The sequence below is a fragment of the Schizosaccharomyces osmophilus genome, chromosome 1, assembly GCF_027921745.1.
Source record: "Schizosaccharomyces osmophilus chromosome 1, complete sequence".
In the NCBI taxonomy this organism is placed as follows: domain Eukaryota; kingdom Fungi; phylum Ascomycota; class Schizosaccharomycetes; order Schizosaccharomycetales; family Schizosaccharomycetaceae; genus Schizosaccharomyces; species Schizosaccharomyces osmophilus.
Genome location: NC_079238.1, coordinates 3,199,929 through 3,218,116, shown reverse-complemented (window position 1 = coordinate 3,218,116; position 18,188 = coordinate 3,199,929). Strand labels below are relative to the sequence as shown.

At 36.9% G+C, this 18,188-nt stretch overlaps 8 protein-coding genes across 8 annotated transcripts; 4 read left to right on the top strand and 4 right to left on the bottom strand.

The window, feature by feature from the left end:
• Positions 1-147: 147 nt before the first annotated feature.
• Positions 148-1,368, bottom strand: spo9 (ER farnesyl pyrophosphate synthetase Erg20; the record flags this gene model as incomplete). The annotated part of the gene is made up of 4 exons (XM_056180274.1): positions 148-726; positions 778-978; positions 1,029-1,166; positions 1,210-1,368. 4 exons carry the CDS (start codon positions 1,366-1,368, stop codon positions 148-150), a joined length of 1,077 nt encoding a protein of 358 aa, XP_056036096.1.
• Positions 1,369-1,773: 405 nt separating this feature from the next.
• On the top strand, positions 1,774-5,556 carry elp1 (elongator complex WD repeat protein Elp1; the record flags this gene model as incomplete). The annotated part of the gene is made up of 1 exon (XM_056180273.1): positions 1,774-5,556. One exon carries the CDS (start codon positions 1,774-1,776, stop codon positions 5,554-5,556), a length of 3,783 nt encoding a protein of 1,260 aa, XP_056036095.1.
• Positions 5,557-5,717: 161 nt separating this feature from the next.
• Positions 5,718-6,395, bottom strand: cog2 (Golgi transport complex subunit Cog2; the record flags this gene model as incomplete). The annotated part of the gene is made up of 3 exons (XM_056180272.1): positions 5,718-5,900; positions 5,950-6,030; positions 6,087-6,395. The coding sequence occupies 3 exons, from the start codon at positions 6,393-6,395 to the stop codon at positions 5,718-5,720; spliced, it is 573 nt and encodes a 190-aa protein (XP_056037035.1).
• Positions 6,396-6,838: 443 nt separating this feature from the next.
• Positions 6,839-8,422, top strand: sap61 (U2 snRNP-associated protein sap61; the record flags this gene model as incomplete). Its single annotated transcript, XM_056180271.1, has 3 exons — positions 6,839-7,038; positions 7,086-8,236; positions 8,289-8,422. The coding sequence occupies 3 exons, from the start codon at positions 6,839-6,841 to the stop codon at positions 8,420-8,422; spliced, it is 1,485 nt and encodes a 494-aa protein (XP_056037036.1).
• A 679-nt stretch (positions 8,423-9,101) lies between these two features.
• Positions 9,102-9,659, top strand: ups2 (phosphatidic acid transfer protein Ups2; the record flags this gene model as incomplete). Its single annotated transcript, XM_056180270.1, has 1 exon — positions 9,102-9,659. One exon carries the CDS (start codon positions 9,102-9,104, stop codon positions 9,657-9,659), a length of 558 nt encoding a protein of 185 aa, XP_056037030.1.
• Positions 9,660-11,260: 1,601 nt separating this feature from the next.
• Positions 11,261-12,289, top strand: SOMG_01476 (Schizosaccharomyces specific protein; the record flags this gene model as incomplete). The annotated part of the gene is made up of 1 exon (XM_056180269.1): positions 11,261-12,289. The coding sequence occupies one exon, from the start codon at positions 11,261-11,263 to the stop codon at positions 12,287-12,289; it is 1,029 nt and encodes a 342-aa protein (XP_056037031.1).
• A 317-nt stretch (positions 12,290-12,606) lies between these two features.
• Positions 12,607-13,870, bottom strand: git7 (SGT1-like protein Git7; the record flags this gene model as incomplete). The annotated part of the gene is made up of 3 exons (XM_056180268.1): positions 12,607-13,089; positions 13,139-13,547; positions 13,599-13,870. 3 exons carry the CDS (start codon positions 13,868-13,870, stop codon positions 12,607-12,609), a joined length of 1,164 nt encoding a protein of 387 aa, XP_056037032.1.
• Positions 13,871-14,302: 432 nt separating this feature from the next.
• Positions 14,303-17,812, bottom strand: ubp15 (ubiquitin C-terminal hydrolase Ubp15; the record flags this gene model as incomplete). The annotated part of the gene is made up of 3 exons (XM_056180267.1): positions 14,303-17,577; positions 17,657-17,747; positions 17,810-17,812. The coding sequence occupies 3 exons, from the start codon at positions 17,810-17,812 to the stop codon at positions 14,303-14,305; spliced, it is 3,369 nt and encodes a 1,122-aa protein (XP_056037033.1).
• Between the last annotated feature and the right edge of the window lie 376 nt (positions 17,813-18,188).

The window sequence follows — 18,188 nt, the reverse complement described above, 5'->3', positions numbered from 1 at the left end:
ATTTGAGCTAACAAGCTGACTTTAATTATGATTATAATCTTCAAAACTTTCATTTTTCATTAAAATACCATACTAGTAAATATAAATATCATTGCAAATTGAGGTATAAACAAGAACAAATGCCATAACAATAAAATAAAAGGAAAATCACCGAGATCGTTTATGAATTAATTTGAAAAACTTGTAGAAAATAATTTTCTTAATGCCAGTATCTTCGTCAATATCGTTGATTTCGGTCATGATTTTCTCAACCGTGGCTTCTACAAAGTTTTGGTACATATTTGGAATACCAAGCTCTCGGTATAACTGTTTAACTTTGAACACGCTGTCTTGATTTCGTCCTCCATAATGCTTCTCCAAAAACATCAATTGTTCAGCACTAGCTGCCATCTTAGCTTGGCAAACCAACCACGTACATTTATTATCTTCAATGTCCATCCCAACTTTGCCTAGGGATGCATAATTGCCAAAGCAGTCTAAGTAATCATCCTGGGCTTGAAAGTAATACCCAAGGAGCTTTGATAGCCTTTTGGTTGTTGCATCCGCGCGTTCATTAAAATTACCAGACAGCAATAAAGCACACTTCACGGGCAGATAGAAGGAATAAAATGCTGTTTTATACGTTACAATGAAATCATAATTTTTAAGGTCGAATGAGAAAACGCGCTGGGCTTCAGCCGAAGATAATAAATCTTTTTGCTCTCCAAGTTCAGTTAAAAAGGTTACCTGAAATCGTTTTAAATTAATATAGGTAATAAAATAAATGCGTAAGCTTACCTCTCGAAAAAGTTCCAGCAGATCTAAATAAAGTGGATGACTTTTGAAAAACTTCCGAAGCAATAAAGGTATGCAAGCTTCCAGTAATTGAGAGTCATTAAAGGCTCGGCCAATGCCTACCTCTCGGTACCAACAGTCAAGTCCTCGACGTTTAGTTGAGTTATCCATTATATCATCGGCCATAAGAAAGCATCCTTGTAACTTCAATACTGTTAGCGAAGAATATGGCTTTGAACATTGATATTACTTACAATCTCAATTAGCCATCCCAATATGGCTGCCTCTCTAAACTCGTTTTCTCTCAAGTCCCGATTTAGTAGACTTTTTAAAGATTCAACAACGCATAGGCCACGATTATTTTTACCACCAAGGGTATTCCTTTGCAACGACTAAAGATGTTAGAGATGATACAGTCTTTGTAAATTGACTTACCAATATCAAGTTTTCTTTAATAGACTGTAGACACTTCAGTTCATCCAATATTTGCTCTAAACCCTCTAAGACTACGGGGAAAAACAGCCTAAGTTTCTGCTTTATGTCAGCCTTTTCACTGTTCTCCTTTAGTGTATCTTGCGGCTCATCATGCTTCATGACTTTCAAACAAACAAATATTTGAATTTTTCACGCGTTGTCCCTGGTTTTCATTCAGTTAACTGAAAACTGAACGTAAATGTTTCGGTTTCGCGTTTGATCAAAAAAGTGAGTTTAATTTAGGTAATGATATATCAACTCTCAAACAAATTCTATAGTTAGTTGAACAGCGAGTAAAATTTATATAAATAAAACAATCTATTCGAAAGAAAATTTACTATATTCTCTTTGCTTTTGCCATCGACTAGCTACTTTGTTGCATAGGCAGGTGTAAATTTGAAAGGGGAAAGGACTTTTACCTCTACCACCACCACATTATTCATTTACTTTTCGCTTCTCAACTAATCATCAAAATATAAATAACTTAAAACTAGAGAATTAGAATTTTCTCTAGATACTATTATCATGAGAAACTTGATAATTCAGTCTCATCATGTATATCCTGAAATTTCAAGTGCTATTCAGAGCATAGCTTTCGATACTGTCAATGATACTATCTATGCAGCTTGTGGATTGAACGATAATAATCCTGGAATTACAGTGTATTCGGTACATGAAAATAATGTTGTGGAATATCTTACTGAACATGATGATCCTGCCTATCTAAAAGAAGATGGCTCATGGGATCAAGTATGCAATATGCAATTTCTAGGTGATTCCATGTCAATTTGCATATCCATGAAAGGTGGAGATATCATAATGATTAAAACAGAACCATCTCCCGGAGAACCAGTTGTAGAAGTAATTGGAAATGTAGAGAATGGCATTGTTGCTTCTTGCTGGTCTCCAGATGAACAGGTCCTTAGTATTTTAACTGGTGGAAACACAGTTTTGCTTATGACCAAACGATTTGATGTGATTGCTGAAACAAATTTGTCCGAGAATGATTTAAGCGAATTTAACAAGCATATTAGTGTCGGTTGGGGTCGGTCAGAAACACAATTTCGTGGCAAACGTGTCCGTGAAAAACTTCGTGATCCCACTTTGCCTGAACACATCGATGAAGGTAAACTTTCGGAGGTTGACGATGGCAAAGTAAATATGTGTTGGCGTGGTGACGGTGCGTATGTTGCTATTAACCGTATTGAAGCCGGATCACGCCGAGCCATTCGTGTTTATTCACGTGAAGGTGTCCTTGACAGTATTAGTGAACCCCAAGACGGACACCAAAGTTTCCTTTCGTGGAAACCTTCGGGCTCTGTTTTAGCATCCGTTCAATCTTCTTTTGAAGATGGAAATGAAAGCAAAGTTATTTTCTTTGAAAGAAATGGTTTAAGACATGGAGAATTCTCTTTGGGGTGCCCTAAAAACGAGCAATTTACTGGGTTAGCTTGGAACAACGCCTCTTCTATCCTTGCCATATCAACTCCTCAATCTATCGCTTTATGGACGACTGGCAACTACCACTGGTATTTAAAGAAGACAATTCCAATCGCAAGCAATGCTTCATTTTGTTGGCATCCTGAACGATCTCAGTCTCTTTTTGTGACTACTGACTCTCATGTTGAGAGGATTGATCTTGAATTCGCTTTCCCAACGTGTAAAAGTGCAGCACCAACCGATTATGGCTTAACTCCAGTTATTGATGGTTCATCTCTTCTCGTTACTCCGCTTTATTTTGCGAATATTCCACCACCTTTATCTTTGTGTACTCTGTCGCTTCCTTTTAAAACAGAGCTTGTCTCTCTTAATCCATCTTCTAGTTTAATTTACTTGTCCGATAATTATAAAGTGCATGTTTATTTGTATGAACCAAAACGTAAACCTACGTTTTTAAATGCATATGATACTTCCGAATATACGAACGAGCTTAACGTTAAACGGCTTCTTGGTTTGGACGACTCGAAATTTATCATTCTAGCAGACGACAGAAATAACAATACTAGATTGTTTTTGTTTCAGTGTCCCGATGTCAAAGATGGATTGAATTTAGCTACATTACTGAACGTAACGGACGTCGGAAAGAATTTTGTAAACGTTTCTTACATTGAAACTCTCGCTAAACTGTTTCTACAGTCTGATAATGGTGAAATTTTTTCGTTTGATATCAATGAATTCAAAGTTGAGAAGTTTCATTGTAATTTTCCCAAAGCTTGTGCCTGGTTTACTACCGTCCTAATTGATGACTCGGTTTTACCTGTAGGTTTAACATCATCTGGTAGATTATATGTTGAGCAAAGGTTATTAAGTAGTGGTGTGCTTTCTTTCTATTGTACTGATCGTTTCCTCGCCTTTACTACGAATAAGCATATCTTAAAATTCGTTCATTTGCAACCATTCGTTGATGATATGAAGGTTGTTGAAGATGAAGGCGTTGAAAGACACGACGAGCGTTGCCGTGCAGTAGAAAGAGGTGCTAAGATAGTAACCATGATGCCTTCAAAAATGGCAGTTGTTTTACAGATGCCAAGAGGTAATCTTGAAACGATTTTTCCACGTATTATGGTTTTGAATGGTGCACGAAAGCTGATTGATGTCTCCGATTATAGTTCAGCTTTCAAGGTATGCCGCACTCATCGTTTGGATCTAAATATGTTATTTGATTATGATCCAGAAAAGTTTTTCTTGAATGTATCCTCGTTTGTTGATCAATTAGGTAGGGTTGATTATTTGGATCTCTTTTTCGCTTCTTTAAAACCAGAAGATGTTACTCAAAGCATGTACATGGATACCTCGAAGTATCAGTTATCTGAAAACCAGACTACATATGAAAACAAGGTCAACACCATTTGCAAGGCTGTACGTGACATCTTAATTTCGAAAAAGGATGATAAGTTTTTTCAGTCTATAATTACCTCTTACCTTTGCGAGATACCTCCTAAGATTACCGAGGCATTGAACATGATTTCAGGTTTAATAGAGTCAAAGTCATCCTCTGTTGATAGTGTCATCGAACATATGTGTTTCTTGGTGGATGTTAATATGTTGTTCGACCATGCTTTAGGATTATACGACTTAAAGCTGGCGCTCTTGATCGCCCAACAATCACAAAAAGATCCTCGCGAGTATGTACCCTTCTTACAAAACTTTCAGATGCAGGATATGACAAGACGCAAATTCAACATCGACTGTTATTTGAAAAGATACGAGCACGGTTTGACTCATTTGAAAGAAATAGAAGGGGCCTTTGAGGAGCTGAAGGATTATGTTATTAAACATCAATTATACAGGACTGCTTTGGAATTATACAAGTATGATAAGCAAAAGCAGCAATCCATATTGATTATGTATGCAAATTATCTTCGAGAAAATGGAAAAGCAAATGAAGCCGCTATAGCTTTTGAGTCGGTTGGCATGATCACCGAAGCAATTGAAGCTTACAAAAGTGCTGGAATGTGGAGAGAATGTATGTCCATTTTGCAATTTTCTTCTATTTCCGATAATAAGGTTGAAGAAATTGCTGATGATCTTGCTAATCTTTGCTTGGAGAAAAGAGATTACGTCGATGCCGCTTATATTTACGTTTTATATCTTTCTAACTTGAAAGAAGCTATTAACAATATGTGCAAGGGAACCCAATATAGCGAAGCTATTCGTTTGGCGAGAACAAAGGAAGCTGACCCATCTATATTTAAAGATGTTTTACTTCCTGCAATTGGAGAGTCCTTCGGCGAAGCAAGTGAAATGGTTGCTGATTTTAATAGCCAAATTAAAGCCCAAACGGAACGGATTTTGGTTTTGCGTGCCAAAAAGAAGGAAGATCCAACGGGTTGGGCAGAAGGAAATCTAGAAGATCAAACACCTGATGATTTATCTTTAGCTTCCACAAGTGTGTCCACAAATAGATCCCTTTATACAAGATATACTCAATCTACTGCATCAACAAAAATGACAAGGAACACTGCAAAGAATAACCGCCGTTTAGAAAAGAAGCGGGCTAGAGGAAAGAAGGGAACGGTTTTTGAGGAAGAATATTTAGTGAACTCATTAAAGCGATTAATAAGTCGGGTGGAATCTATGAGAGCTGAGACGTATAGATTACTAGAGGCTTTGATGCGTTGTGGTATGTACACTCAAGCTTCAGAGCTTCAACGCGGTTTTTCAAATGTAATTACTATACTCCGTGAAAATGTTGTACCAATTCTTTCTGTTCCGATGAACACATTTGAAACAGCTATTGGGGAGCAGCCAATTGTTCCAGAAATTCCGGAAATTAAACATTTCGAAAAGTTGGGAATATTAATTTAAAAGCGACTTTTATTTGACATCTAGGTTAGGAGGTAGATAGGATTTTGGTTTTTTGAATAATATTTGTACATATAGAAGAAGAATACCAAGGCTACAAGAAACGAGTGAGGAATAAGGAAACAAAATAATTAGTAGCAAGACTAGGACGATTATATAAAAGTTTATGAACTCTTCGGAAGGCTGTGTATTTCTGATTGGAGTGTCTTCACCCACGGATGATTTTTGTACGCTTCAGACAACGCTTGAACGGTGTTTAGACTATCAAACCATAAAGGATGGTTTTGGGGGAACATTTTTAGAAAGTCAAGGTTTCTTTGAAGCAAGAGTAAGTCGCTTGCAATTTGCTGTATAGATTAGAATGTTGCAGAATGAAATAAAAATCAGGAAATATACCTTTTCGTTTTCAACGCTTTTTCTTCTATCGGTTAATTCTCTCAAAATTTGCTCATAATTTTGAACAGAGGTTTGGGAATTCTGTAATGACAAGATTAGTCGAACTGTGAGAATGGTTTTAAGTTTCGTGATAATACCTTGATTTGTTCTTCGGAACGTTGTATTGCAGACAATAAGACATCAACTTTTTGATTGCCCACGTTCATTCTTGATCCCAAACGTACGAAATCCTGATAATTATCCTTTACCAAATTCATTAATTCCTTATTGGCATTTTCAAAAACCCGGCTTAACTCTGTAATAAGACCGTCAAGTCCAAGAAATCTTTTTGAGACTAAAAATTCATCAGGCGTAAACTCGTCTTCTGCTCGAAGTTCTTCAGTGTTTAGGTAAGTATTGGATAAAAACGCGTCTACCAAGTCATTTGTTCCAGCATTTTCAGCCATACTAAAATGAAATTAATTAAATATTTAACAATTTGCGTCCTAAAATGTAACCAATGTGTATTTTTAGGCTTTCATTCCTTCTCTACTTTTAGATGCTGTTTAGCAACGGAGTATTATAAGTAACGTAGTTCCTTACTGTGTTAACAAAAGCTGCTAACAACCCATGGACTTGTATAAGGCTAAAACAATTCCAAATAGAAAATCTCGAAACAAAAAGAATAGTCAATCAAGAATAACACTTACACCCTATACTGATACACATAAACCATTTTATTAGGGTCCATGCACTATACGATATATCATATAAGAATATCGCTGAGATGATAACCTAGTTCTGTTTTAACGATATCTGAGGAGTTCTGTATTTCCTGAGACCTGCGGGTGCTAGAAAAGACTTGTGCTTTTTACCATAATCAGTAAGAGAAAATCCATTGACACGCTCAATGTCAGAAAGTGTATTAGAGATTCAACGGTATGCACAAGAAGAACTAGAACGATTGAGTCAAGCGATTGTAGATCGTCAAGTCGCGAATCCTAAAGCAATTCGAGAACGATTGAGGTTGGAGCACCAGAGCTCGCAGTATATAAAGCAAATACGCGATACAAGTGAAAGACTATTGAAAGTCTATGAAACTGGAAATGAGTAAGTCGTTCTGACCATGCTAAGAAGATTTGCTAACACTTAGAAAGGTTGCGTCAACAGGAAATAGCTCGCATTTCTCGCGACGAAGGTTTAGACGGATTTTATAATGAGTTGGATGAGATCCGTGATTTTCATCGTCGATATCCAGATCATGGAGTAGAAAACTTTGAGCAGATGTATGCGATCAAACCATCAGAGAGTGGCACCGACGAGATTGACGCCTTGTTCCGTGGTGAGGAAATGTATGGACGATTTATGGATTTAAATGAGTTGTATGACGAGTTTGTCAATTTGAAAGGAGTTCAACCGATTTCTTACTTGGAGTATCTTTCCAAGTTAAATGATTTCAACTTAGTTCCCAAATCTGAAAAAAATCATTCCTATGTATCGTACTTGCGCCATCTTTATGAATACTTTCTTTCATTTTTTCAGAGGACGCATCCTCTTAAAGATATCCATCGAATAGTCTCAGTTTTTCAAACTGAGTTTGATGTTTCCCGGGAAGCTGGACTTCCTGGCCAGGCCGCAGGAGGTGATCAAACTACCAATTCTTCATCTGGTCAGTATTGTGAAGCGTGCGAGAAGTTTTATCAAAAAAAGTCTGTTTACGACGCTCATCTTTCATCGAAAAAGCATAAAAAAGCAGCTGAACGCTTAGAGGCTGGAAAGTCATCCAATCCCGACGAGACCTCTTCTGCTTTAGTATTAGGGTCAATTTCTGGTCGCCCACAAGAGATTGCCGCTTTGGAGTTTATAATCAAAAAGTTGCTTGGTATCTTGAAAGAAGAACATCAAGCTACTCGAGAAAATGTTGTGCGTCGTCAAACATTGACAGCATCAGAGCGGCTTGCGGAAATTCAAGCCGCGGAGCGTGAAGCTGTTGAAGATTCTGCCATTCAAAGGGATTCTCAAAAAGGTGAAGACGAAAGTAGCGACGAAGAGGGTGAAGCAAGAATATACAATCCATTAAAGCTGCCCATCGGTTGGGATGGAAAGCCAATTCCTTTTTGGTTATGGAAGTTGCACGGACTTGGAAAAGAATTCCCTTGCGAGGTTTGTGGTAACTATGTTTATATGGGCCGCAAGGCTTTTGATAAGCACTTTACAGAACAGCGACATATATACGGCCTTAAATGTCTGGGGATATCTCCTTCTCCCCTATTCAATCAAATTGTCTCAATCGATGAAGCTTTGCAACGTAAGTAATATTTTATTTTTAATCCGAATATGGATACTAACTTGAGTTCTAGTATGGCAAAAAATTAAGGCAGAAAGCCGCAAGCAGGAGACATCCATGGCTAATTTAAACGAGATGGAAGATGACGAGGGTAATGTCATGTCTGAGAAGGTTTATAACGATTTGAAAGCTCAAGGATTGTTGTAAACTTCAATATCCTGCTTATTACTTATACCTACGTACTGAATTGGTAATAATGTATACTAATGTTTGTATTTTATACTTTTGTTTTTTGTGAATTCTCATAGAATTCAGTTGTCCATTAACGGTTCTTATGGATATAGCTTAGTAAGGTGAAACATTTAATGTTAAAAATCCAGTTTGTTCAATCTTTTGAACAATTCGGCTGTTGAAACTTCTTTTCGTGACTTTGACAATTCCAACATTTCATCCAACCGTTTTGTTTTAATGCGATTTATCAAAGTAAACGTTCAAGAAAGAAAGAAAAGTGTTATAATAATACTCGTAAAAGTTATTTTCAACCGAAGTCTCGTTTAAACATTTATACTTTTTTTATAGTTGGGTATTTAATATTATTGGGCTACAATCCGCCTTCTTGGATGAAGAAGGGCTCCTCAGTTGGAAACTGCCATCAACGAATTCTTTCTTTTTTAACAATTTCTTAAGAAAAGCAAGAAATTGTGAGGTGGATTTGCTTTTTATTGACAAAAAAGTGGATTCTTTACACAGTTTGTTGAATTTGTTGCCTTAAAGGCTGAAAAAAAAAAGCAAAAAAAAGAAAAATAGATTTTTATAGAATTGGGCGCCCTTCTTTCACTGGCTTTGTTTGTTTGATAATAAAAAGTAATTGGAAAACGTTATTACAATGAAGATTTTCGAAAATTGCCATTTGTTCCACTATCCTTTTGAAAAAGTTTCTGCTGCCCATTGGCAAAAATATCCAAACGAGTATGCAACTCATGTGGTCGCAGTAGATACCCTGGATCGAAAGGTGCTTCCTGATTCCCAAACTTTGTACACTGAACGATTGATTACTTGCCGCCAAGGTGTTCCACGATGGATTCTCAAATTAGTCGACGGTGCACAAGAATGCTATATTCGAGAAGTTAGCTACATGGATTTGAAATCGCGTACATTAACGCTTTTATCCTCGAATATGACTTTTTGTGATCGTCTTCGTGTACATGAAACCGTAACATACTCTCCCCATCACGAGTTAAATGCTACTGTGTTTCGACAAGAGGCACGCATCGAGGCACTTGCATGCATGAAGCGCTTGGCTAACATCGTTGAGCAATGGTCTGTAGACCGTATAAGTCAGAAAGCTTCCATTGGCAAATTGGGATTTGAAAATGTATTGAAACAGATCAATCTATCCGTGTTCCATCAGCTTCCTGTACCTTCGCCGGACGCAAATTCTTAAAAAAAAATAACAGACGAACAAAAGTTTGGACGTATTTACTTCACCTTTTTTCGCTTTCTTAGCAAGGCCACCTAACTATATCTTATCCTCCTCTCTTCAAAATTTAACAGTTATTTAAAAGTTACTATTATGAATATTTTTCACTGGAAACGTTTTGCATTGCCAGATGCAATGTTTATTTGGATTTTTTATTTTTATTTTGACATTAGACATTCTTTCAGAACCTTGCTTTTCGTTGAAAAAAAAATCTCGGATTGCATATCTTGCCTTTAATCTATTTAATTATCTTGAAAGAAAGAAAAGACGAGTTCTTTTCTAGAATTTGAGTATTCGGCTTTGACTAACTAAGAGTTAAAGGCCTTTTTGTGATACACTTATGATTATAACTAAGGATAAACTGCCGATATCTTGTCTTTACCATCTTGAAAGTGTGTTTTACCTAGCCTTCTTTTTATTTAATTCTTTTCATTGTCATGAATGTTGACTGATTTCGTTGTAGGTCGACGAGGAAAATACAGCGCAAATGATACCTTGAAGCTCTTGTAATTTCGTAGAGCTTTGGTACTCAACGTGTAAATAAAAGGTCGGTTATGGATTAATTCTTTAATACACAGTATAAAGTAGCTTTGAGTTGCTTTTGGCCTTATACTTGGGAATTAGCAACAATATGAAAAGACAGCTTTTTAATAATTAAAAGGTAAATTAATTCATGGGTTTTTAAGTAAAGATATTAAATTGTATTCATTTCTTTCATTGATGTATGATGGTTTCTTTGTCGTATATTATCTTGAAGAATACTGTGATATCCGACTTAACTGTGTGCTGAAAACAACTTTACCACAACAACACTAACAACGATAATTGGAATTGGCTTTTTGTGAATGATTCTTGATTTTGAAAGGATTGAATAAATTAATACGTTTTATTGACTTAATACTTCAAAAAACGACAACAAAGAAGAGGCCTTAACGATCGGTTTTTGGAAAACCAGTTAAACCGTATCTGTTACGCTTTTCTTTATGAGTCATTAGTAGGTTGAGCGGAAATTTCTTGGATTTTAAACATCTTTCTTTCTTTTTGATTGTTTTTGGACGATCGTACTCTGATTTCTCTATTTTTGGCTAGTGGAGACTAAATTTTTGACCGATATTTTTGCGATTTGACCCGAAAGAAGGACAGAATTATATAAAAACAACAAGCAATCAATTTTAAATAAGCTTTCTTTTCTATGTGCTTTTTTTTTGGGTATCTAAACGGTCTTGTTGATTTATAATTTTTGCTTTGGTGTAAAGTTACTTTTCTTGAATACGCTCAAGCTCTTTTGGTATATTTATTCCGTTCCCTTTGTTAAATTGGATATTACTTATTATTGTATGATCTGATTTTCTTTTCGTTCGTTTGCTTTGCTTTCGATTAACTGACTTAATCACATATAATATTGTTGACTAGCACTAATAGTGGAAGACACTTGCACTGATCATTTTAATATTTTACTATTTTTACCTCTATTGGACCAGTTTACTTTTGAGATCCATTAGTTTACAATCATTTTTGACAACTTCTTTCCACTAGGATTTGACTTTTCTTTAAACTTATATTACATGATGAGCGTCTCTGGTTCTTCTCTTGAATATAATACTCTTAAACCCCTATTAACACCTAGCCCGACTGTCTCGGTTCCATTAAGAGCCCGTGATGTTGTAACAAGCACTTCAACTGCTAAGCCTGGTGATACGGATGGAGAAAAAAATACTTTTACCTCTGGAGATCATGCCTTTTATTCTACTGTTGTTTCCACGAGAGCAAGTGATGGCGCTGCCTATACTACTGGAACCGCAATTCCAGTTGCTTCTACGGCCGTCTCTTCGGCTAACAATTCCAAAGGAAATTCACCGAAATCTTCAAAGCATGCCTCTACAGCTGTAATAGCGGGTCCAATCGTCGGTGTTTTGGGCGCCTTAATTATTGTTGTTTTCTTTTTCTATTGCCTTCGTCATTATAAACGAAAGAGATTTTTGGCGGAGCAACAGGAATTTGAAACCCAATTTGAAGAAGAAAAAAGCCGACTCGCAGCTATGCGAAAAAATAATGAACATGAGAAAATGGGCTATCGTGGAGGCTATCAAATGCATTCGTCTCCGTGGGGTTCTGTTTCTCGTAGCTCTATGATAGGCTCTGGACCTAGCTCTTACTATTATGACAAACGCAGCAGCGATTATGGTCTAAATAACCAAGATTTTGTCACTCCTCCTGGTAATGCAGCAACTTCAGACAGCTTACGGTTCCTAAAGAGAAACTCTGTAATATCTATGAATGGTTATTCTCAGAGCCCACCGTTGGAAGCACGTAGGTCGGTTTCATACGGTGCAGTACAATCTCCACAGGGACGTCCATTGGCTCCAATACCTGGAAGACGAACACTTTCCTTCTCTTCCGTGAATGACTCAAATGAAGGTAATAAGCAAAATTCCAGCTTCGATTCGACTGAGAATGATGAGCACAAATCTACCTCAACAGAATCATCCAGCGAACTCTTTTTTGAAAACGATGACGAAGATAAACATCAAGATCCTTTTGTTATGACACATGCTCCTCATGAGAATAATGACCTTGAATCTTCACTTCCATAAACTGGTTGACGAGTATAGAAGGCATTACAGAAATATTGAATCATTGATTTTAGATTTTCTTATTTTTACTTTGCATGAATTTACGATTGAAAGATATTCTAACGAAAGATAGATAGCAACATTTATGGTTGCTTATATTTCATAAATCATATGTTGACATACATATACTTGACAGTTTCTTGCACTCGTACGGCGATTGATTCTCCCCGAAGTTAGTGAACTGTTGGAAAGTCCCAAAGTCAAGGGCCTAAACATCAGTACATCTTTTATTATAATTTTGTTAATGCAATAGATCCTTATGACCAAGTTACATTCCCTTAATCGTTGTATTTTTTAGGTTCCATTCCCTTAGGCGGTCTTGTTTCAAATTTACGGCCACCGACATCTTTCCAGTTAGTAGAGAGGGAAGTGCCGTTACTTTCACTATAGCTTTTCATCATAGCTCTCCTTGTATCGTCATCCGCGTTTTGGTATAATCCTTGAAAAAGTTTTGTCAATGCAGCATCACCTGTAGGTTCTTCCTCTTCTTTGTCGACTTCATCTAAAAGATGATCCCAGTTCTTCTTACTACTGATTTTCGACGTTGTTCCGCTAGTTAACTGAGGATGCTTCAAGTCGATATCGTTGTCAGTTTTTGTGAGATTCTCCCATTTTCTGTCTGGAATTTGCTTCTTCAATATAACTTCGATTTTTGTGGAGAAGAGACGATATGAAGAACCATTTACATCAACAGCGTGAGCAAGTGGATCTAAATTTAGTGCATAACTCGAATTGTCCATTAAAGTCGCATGTATAGAAACCTAGTATTTCAATTTGGTTAGTCATGTATGAGACTATTAAACAACGTACACAATTGGTTTTAATAGTTACACTTAAATTTTCTGGCTTAACGTTCTTTGCATAGATGTCCAGGCTTAAAGTGGAAGATGCTTGGGACCAGTCGAAACGTGTTTTGTCTGCCAAAGATACGTTCTTATTTTGCATTGTAGAACTTGAGTCAAGTAACGTACTTGAACTATTTTGAAAGTCATTAGTAGGACTGTCCATCTTCATAAGGACGCCATTTATGTACTCGTCAGGTTCCGGTTCTTTCTGGAGCTTTTCAGAACTTTTTATTCCGTATTGTGAAATAGACCTAAGTTCAACAAGGAGTGTATTTATCCATGCTTTCCAGACAGACGATAACGATGCATCTTCTAGTGCCCACTCAAAACAAGAGGTTGCGCATTCAAATTGTTCAATCATGCAGTATGCTTTTCTATATAGAAGTAAGTATTGTGTCTATCTACTAAAAGCTTAATATTCTTACCCTCTAAGTATATGACAATAACTTGCTTGCTCTCTATCATTTTGTTTCTTAGCAATTAATAATCCGTAATTGGCAAACTTTAGAGAAGTTATTGGACGGAAGTGATTTATGCAGTTAATAGCAATATTCACATATTTTTCAGGGTTCAAAGATTCGTCTAAGGATGTTGTTTCTTTTCCTAATTCATGATTTAGCACATCACCGTGTTCCTTGCAGCGATACAAAATTGTTTCAACCTTCTTTTTTGTAGTACTATTCATAGTTTTGTCCATGTAATGTTGATTAAGAGCACAGGTTTTTGAAAACTTGATATATATAGCCGAACTGACTGTGCTTTCAGTTTAAGGCTTCTAGTAACGTTGTTTAAAAATTCTGCACTCGATGTCTGACAGCTTTAGCTTAATTCAATTGTGTAAAAATTAAATAAAATCAATATTTTCGTATAGAATAAAATTTTATTTTCTTTACATTCCTTATATTGCTTAAGCCAAAACAGGATATCATAGTTTCATTTACAAACCTAGTTTTAGAGAAAAGAATTGTTAAATACGTGATTAAAGCTATTAAAAATTCCGGAATCCAGGATGGTTATTGAATAAAAACACTGAAAAGAAATTCTAGGTATATATCATTAAACAAAATGCGCTTTTCATTTCTATAAACGAGCAACAGTGAACGAACTTTTATACAGATTGGTATCATTCTTATTTCATGCGAATAGCTTGATCCATGCCGTGACCAGCGGAGCTTGGAGCAGGGTGATCCAATCCGAGTATATGGGATTCAGGTTCAAATTCTCCATAAAGCACCTCGCTATCGTCAGTTAGATAGTACGGTTTTCCTAAAGATTGAGCTTGCAATACAGCAAGTTTAACCTTTGCAAATTGAGCATCCTTGAAACCCAATCGTTTCTGAAGACGCTTTTTCAAGCTACTTAAATCTTCATCGGGAAGTAGGGTAAAATAGAAAGGAATTCCGTGGAGACGAGATAAGTCTCGGTTGAAATGTTGAACAATTATAGAAATTCCGTTTTGCTCAGAAAGTTCTAGCTCCTCTTCATCAGAGGCAGCTTCAACGTAAATTGTTGCAAATTCGTTTAAATCGAAAAGACTATCCGACGGATTATGTGCTTTAAGGATTCTATGATTGTAGACTTCGTATAGGCGTAAGTCTTTCGACTTTTCAGTTCCAAGTCCCGCCTTTACAGCAACCTGTTGAAGGATATCTTTAATAGACCCGTCTTTATTTACGTAAAATTCGTACTTGGTCGTTTTGGTCATCCCATCAGAAATAAAGTAAGCTTGAACTAATTGCTTATGTTCAAGTTCACTAAGGCTAAGATCCAATGCTTCATAAAACATCAAAATATGTTGGTCATTAGCATAAGTATAAGGGGTTGCATTCTGTAAAGTAAATTTGGAAGGGTTACGAATTACCGTTCTGGGTGTCCTTGAAGGTAGATGAGCCAATGTAAACTGCAAATAGCCAGCGTCAGTGCCGAGTACTTTACCCACTGCTTGAGCCATTTCATTGTAGGTGGTATGTGTTGTTAACTCTAAATCAAAAGTTCCATCAAAGTCTTCTCCATTACGAGGCTCGAAAGTAACAGTTAAACGATGGGCCAAGAAATCATATAAATCCAAAGCACTACTGAATTGTTGGTGAGTAAGTTCTGATGGTTTCGCATTCTTCTCAAAGCAGATTATATCACCATCTTGAATTTCAGACTTCAGGAAACTAGAATTTGTATCTAGTACATCCACCATTCCAGTTTTAATTTCTTCATAATATGTGATTGTAGTACCTTCGGGCCAATGCATGCTCTTACAAACGATATCTGAAAGATCAGATATGGGAGTTTCCCTTTCAACGTGCAAACTTAAGACACCGGATATGCTTTGCTCTCGATAATCAAAGTACTTCAAAAAGATAAAAGCAAATGCTTCATCGGCAACTGTGGAAGATGATTCTTGTTTCTCATCGATATATTCAGCGTAAATACGCAAATCAGCGTCTTTACGAATGTGCATATCACAGATTTGGTCGACCAGCAATCCCTTTTTGTCGAGAAGTAGATCCACTCTCACTGTCCTGTTTTGGCGATTGGTCATCATCCATAAGCGAATTGAGGTCGAGTCACGCTTCAACGTAGAAGCGACGTGGTTATAAAGATCCAAAATCGTGGCATTCCTTTTTACTCTCGTTGTCATCAATTTATGATCATTCTCTTTGGTGGCTTTAGAAAAGTCAGCCATGTCATAGTCATGGTGATTTCGGAATCCATCTATAGTCAAGAGGCGAACCTTACGATAATAATACTGTTCTTCGCGTTCTTGGAGCTTTTTTTCCATAATTCTGTGCTCTTCATCTAACGACGCCCTTACGTGATAAGGCACATCTTCAGAAGTAACGGGAGAAAGAATTTTATCAAGGCGGCTCTTACGAAAGTAAACCAGCATATATGCATTCATAAAACGCTTAAATGGATTTCCAACATAGCCTTTAGGCTTATTTAAAGACTCACCCCCAAAGTTATCATCCTGTACTTCTTTTAAGGTTGCACGAGTTACTCGATCATCATCAAATTTTAACCATCCACTGTCCTTTTCAGGTTTAATTAAAGCGTAATAATGACCACCATGAAGATCGCCACCGTGAACGAGGACGCCGTGCAGAGAATAAACATGGGATTCAGATTTATCCGCAGTGTCCGAAAGATAAGGCTCTAAATCGATTTCCAAAGGAAATTCATGCCTATCATTTATTTTAACCATCATATCTCGTAGCATATCGTAATCAAAGCGCTTCAGTTGCAACTGTAAAACATTAGGAAATGACTCAAATACGACTCCCTTATGTGCGTCTTGTAAACCATGGCCTTCGGCATAATATTTGTTATCCCCAGTCAAAGTTTCAACTTGAATAGCATCGCGAAAAGAATCCTCCAAAGTAGCCATTCCCTTGACGTTGAGTTGAATATCCCAAAAATCTTCAACACGAGATGATTCGTAATTGACATCAATGCATTTCACGTAACTTTTCATTTTTCCAACAAAAATGTCATTTAACGCATTTTCGACATCAGTACCTTTCATTTTCTTTTCAAGGTTATCCTGTAACACTCGATTAAATTCTTGCACATCGTGTTGCATAAAGGAATCAAATGAATTCCAGCCAAACGACCGGGTAAGTTCATTGGTGCTAACGGCTTCTTTTTGTTTTTCTAAATTGTAGAAAACACGCTGAAGGGCATAAGCGACACTACCTTTTGCGTCATCGTTGTCGGTAGGAATTTTGTAAACAGCTTTCCGGAAAACGTTTGTAAAATATAAGGATTGAAGAAGAGAGTTCATATAGCAAGTGGCACCTTGATTGTTTAAACCGACAAAGCCAGTTTCTTTTTTAGAGTTGTAATTAACAAAGGAATGCCAAAGGACACCAGTCGGATCTTTTAAGACACGAACAGTTACTGAAATACAAATCTGGTCATCCTCAAGGAAAGGAACTGAGAAATCAGAATTAGGGACCCCTATTTTACGAAGATCAGCAAAACGAGTAAATCCCCAGTCCTTTACTTCCGAACGAAAACGATGATGAGAGGTATTAATTTGCATTACCCCGGGGTTTCGTACATTGGACAAGGAGAGGGCGAACTGCGCGCAACATGAGTATGTCTCGTCAGTTACAATTTCTGAATCAATAGTGACTTCTTTTCCCTCGGCAATTTCTTCTTCTTCTTGCTTAATCGCATCGACCTTGCATTGAGGCAAGTATTCCAAAAACACAGACGCATATTCAGTTTGATTACAGCCTTTGGGAAACAATACCAAACGCCACGCACTACCATCTGCCGTGAACACAGGGCTATATGTTTTTTCCACAAGTTTACTGAAGTCCTTCACAACCCAAGCATAAGAGGCATGGGTCTCCTCTTCCAAATCGGGTTCATCTTGTACAAGAGAGTTGTAAATTTCTTCAACTAGAAGGAAAATGAATTAGCCAGTTGCATTTAAAACACAAATTCTATATTTTTTAGTCACCTTTCCATCAGCACTTACAGTTATCCGCACGCAGAGGTTCTTGAGAGTTTTCATCGAGCTCCATGCTGCTGTCTAGATTGACTTCATCGGCGTCAATGTTTGACATTGCCTAAAGGATTAGTAACGCGGTTAATCTGAAATGGCAGCTAGCCATAAACTGCAACTACATACCATTCTGTACGTCTAAAAAGATACTGTCTTTAGCAAACAGAAAGAATGTTAGGAACAGAAGCGGAAAACACTCGAATTTACTTAGTGAAACGATATAAAAATTCGAGGAAATCAACGTATGCACTAACTAGGTTAAAATGAACTTGTTTTTAGTACAGGGTATAAGATGTATGTTCTATGCACTTGCGTCTTTACTCGTTAAAAGTCCTCGTTTCCACCACATAAATTTACGTCAACGGTTATTATAAGAAACACGGGGGGACTGTGGATCCCCAAATTAGCAATGTAAATATTTACGACCAAGAAAATATTTTAAAAAAATATAAAAAATAAAACAAAGTGAATAGCCATGGAAGACCAAAAGCATTTTCATATGCTT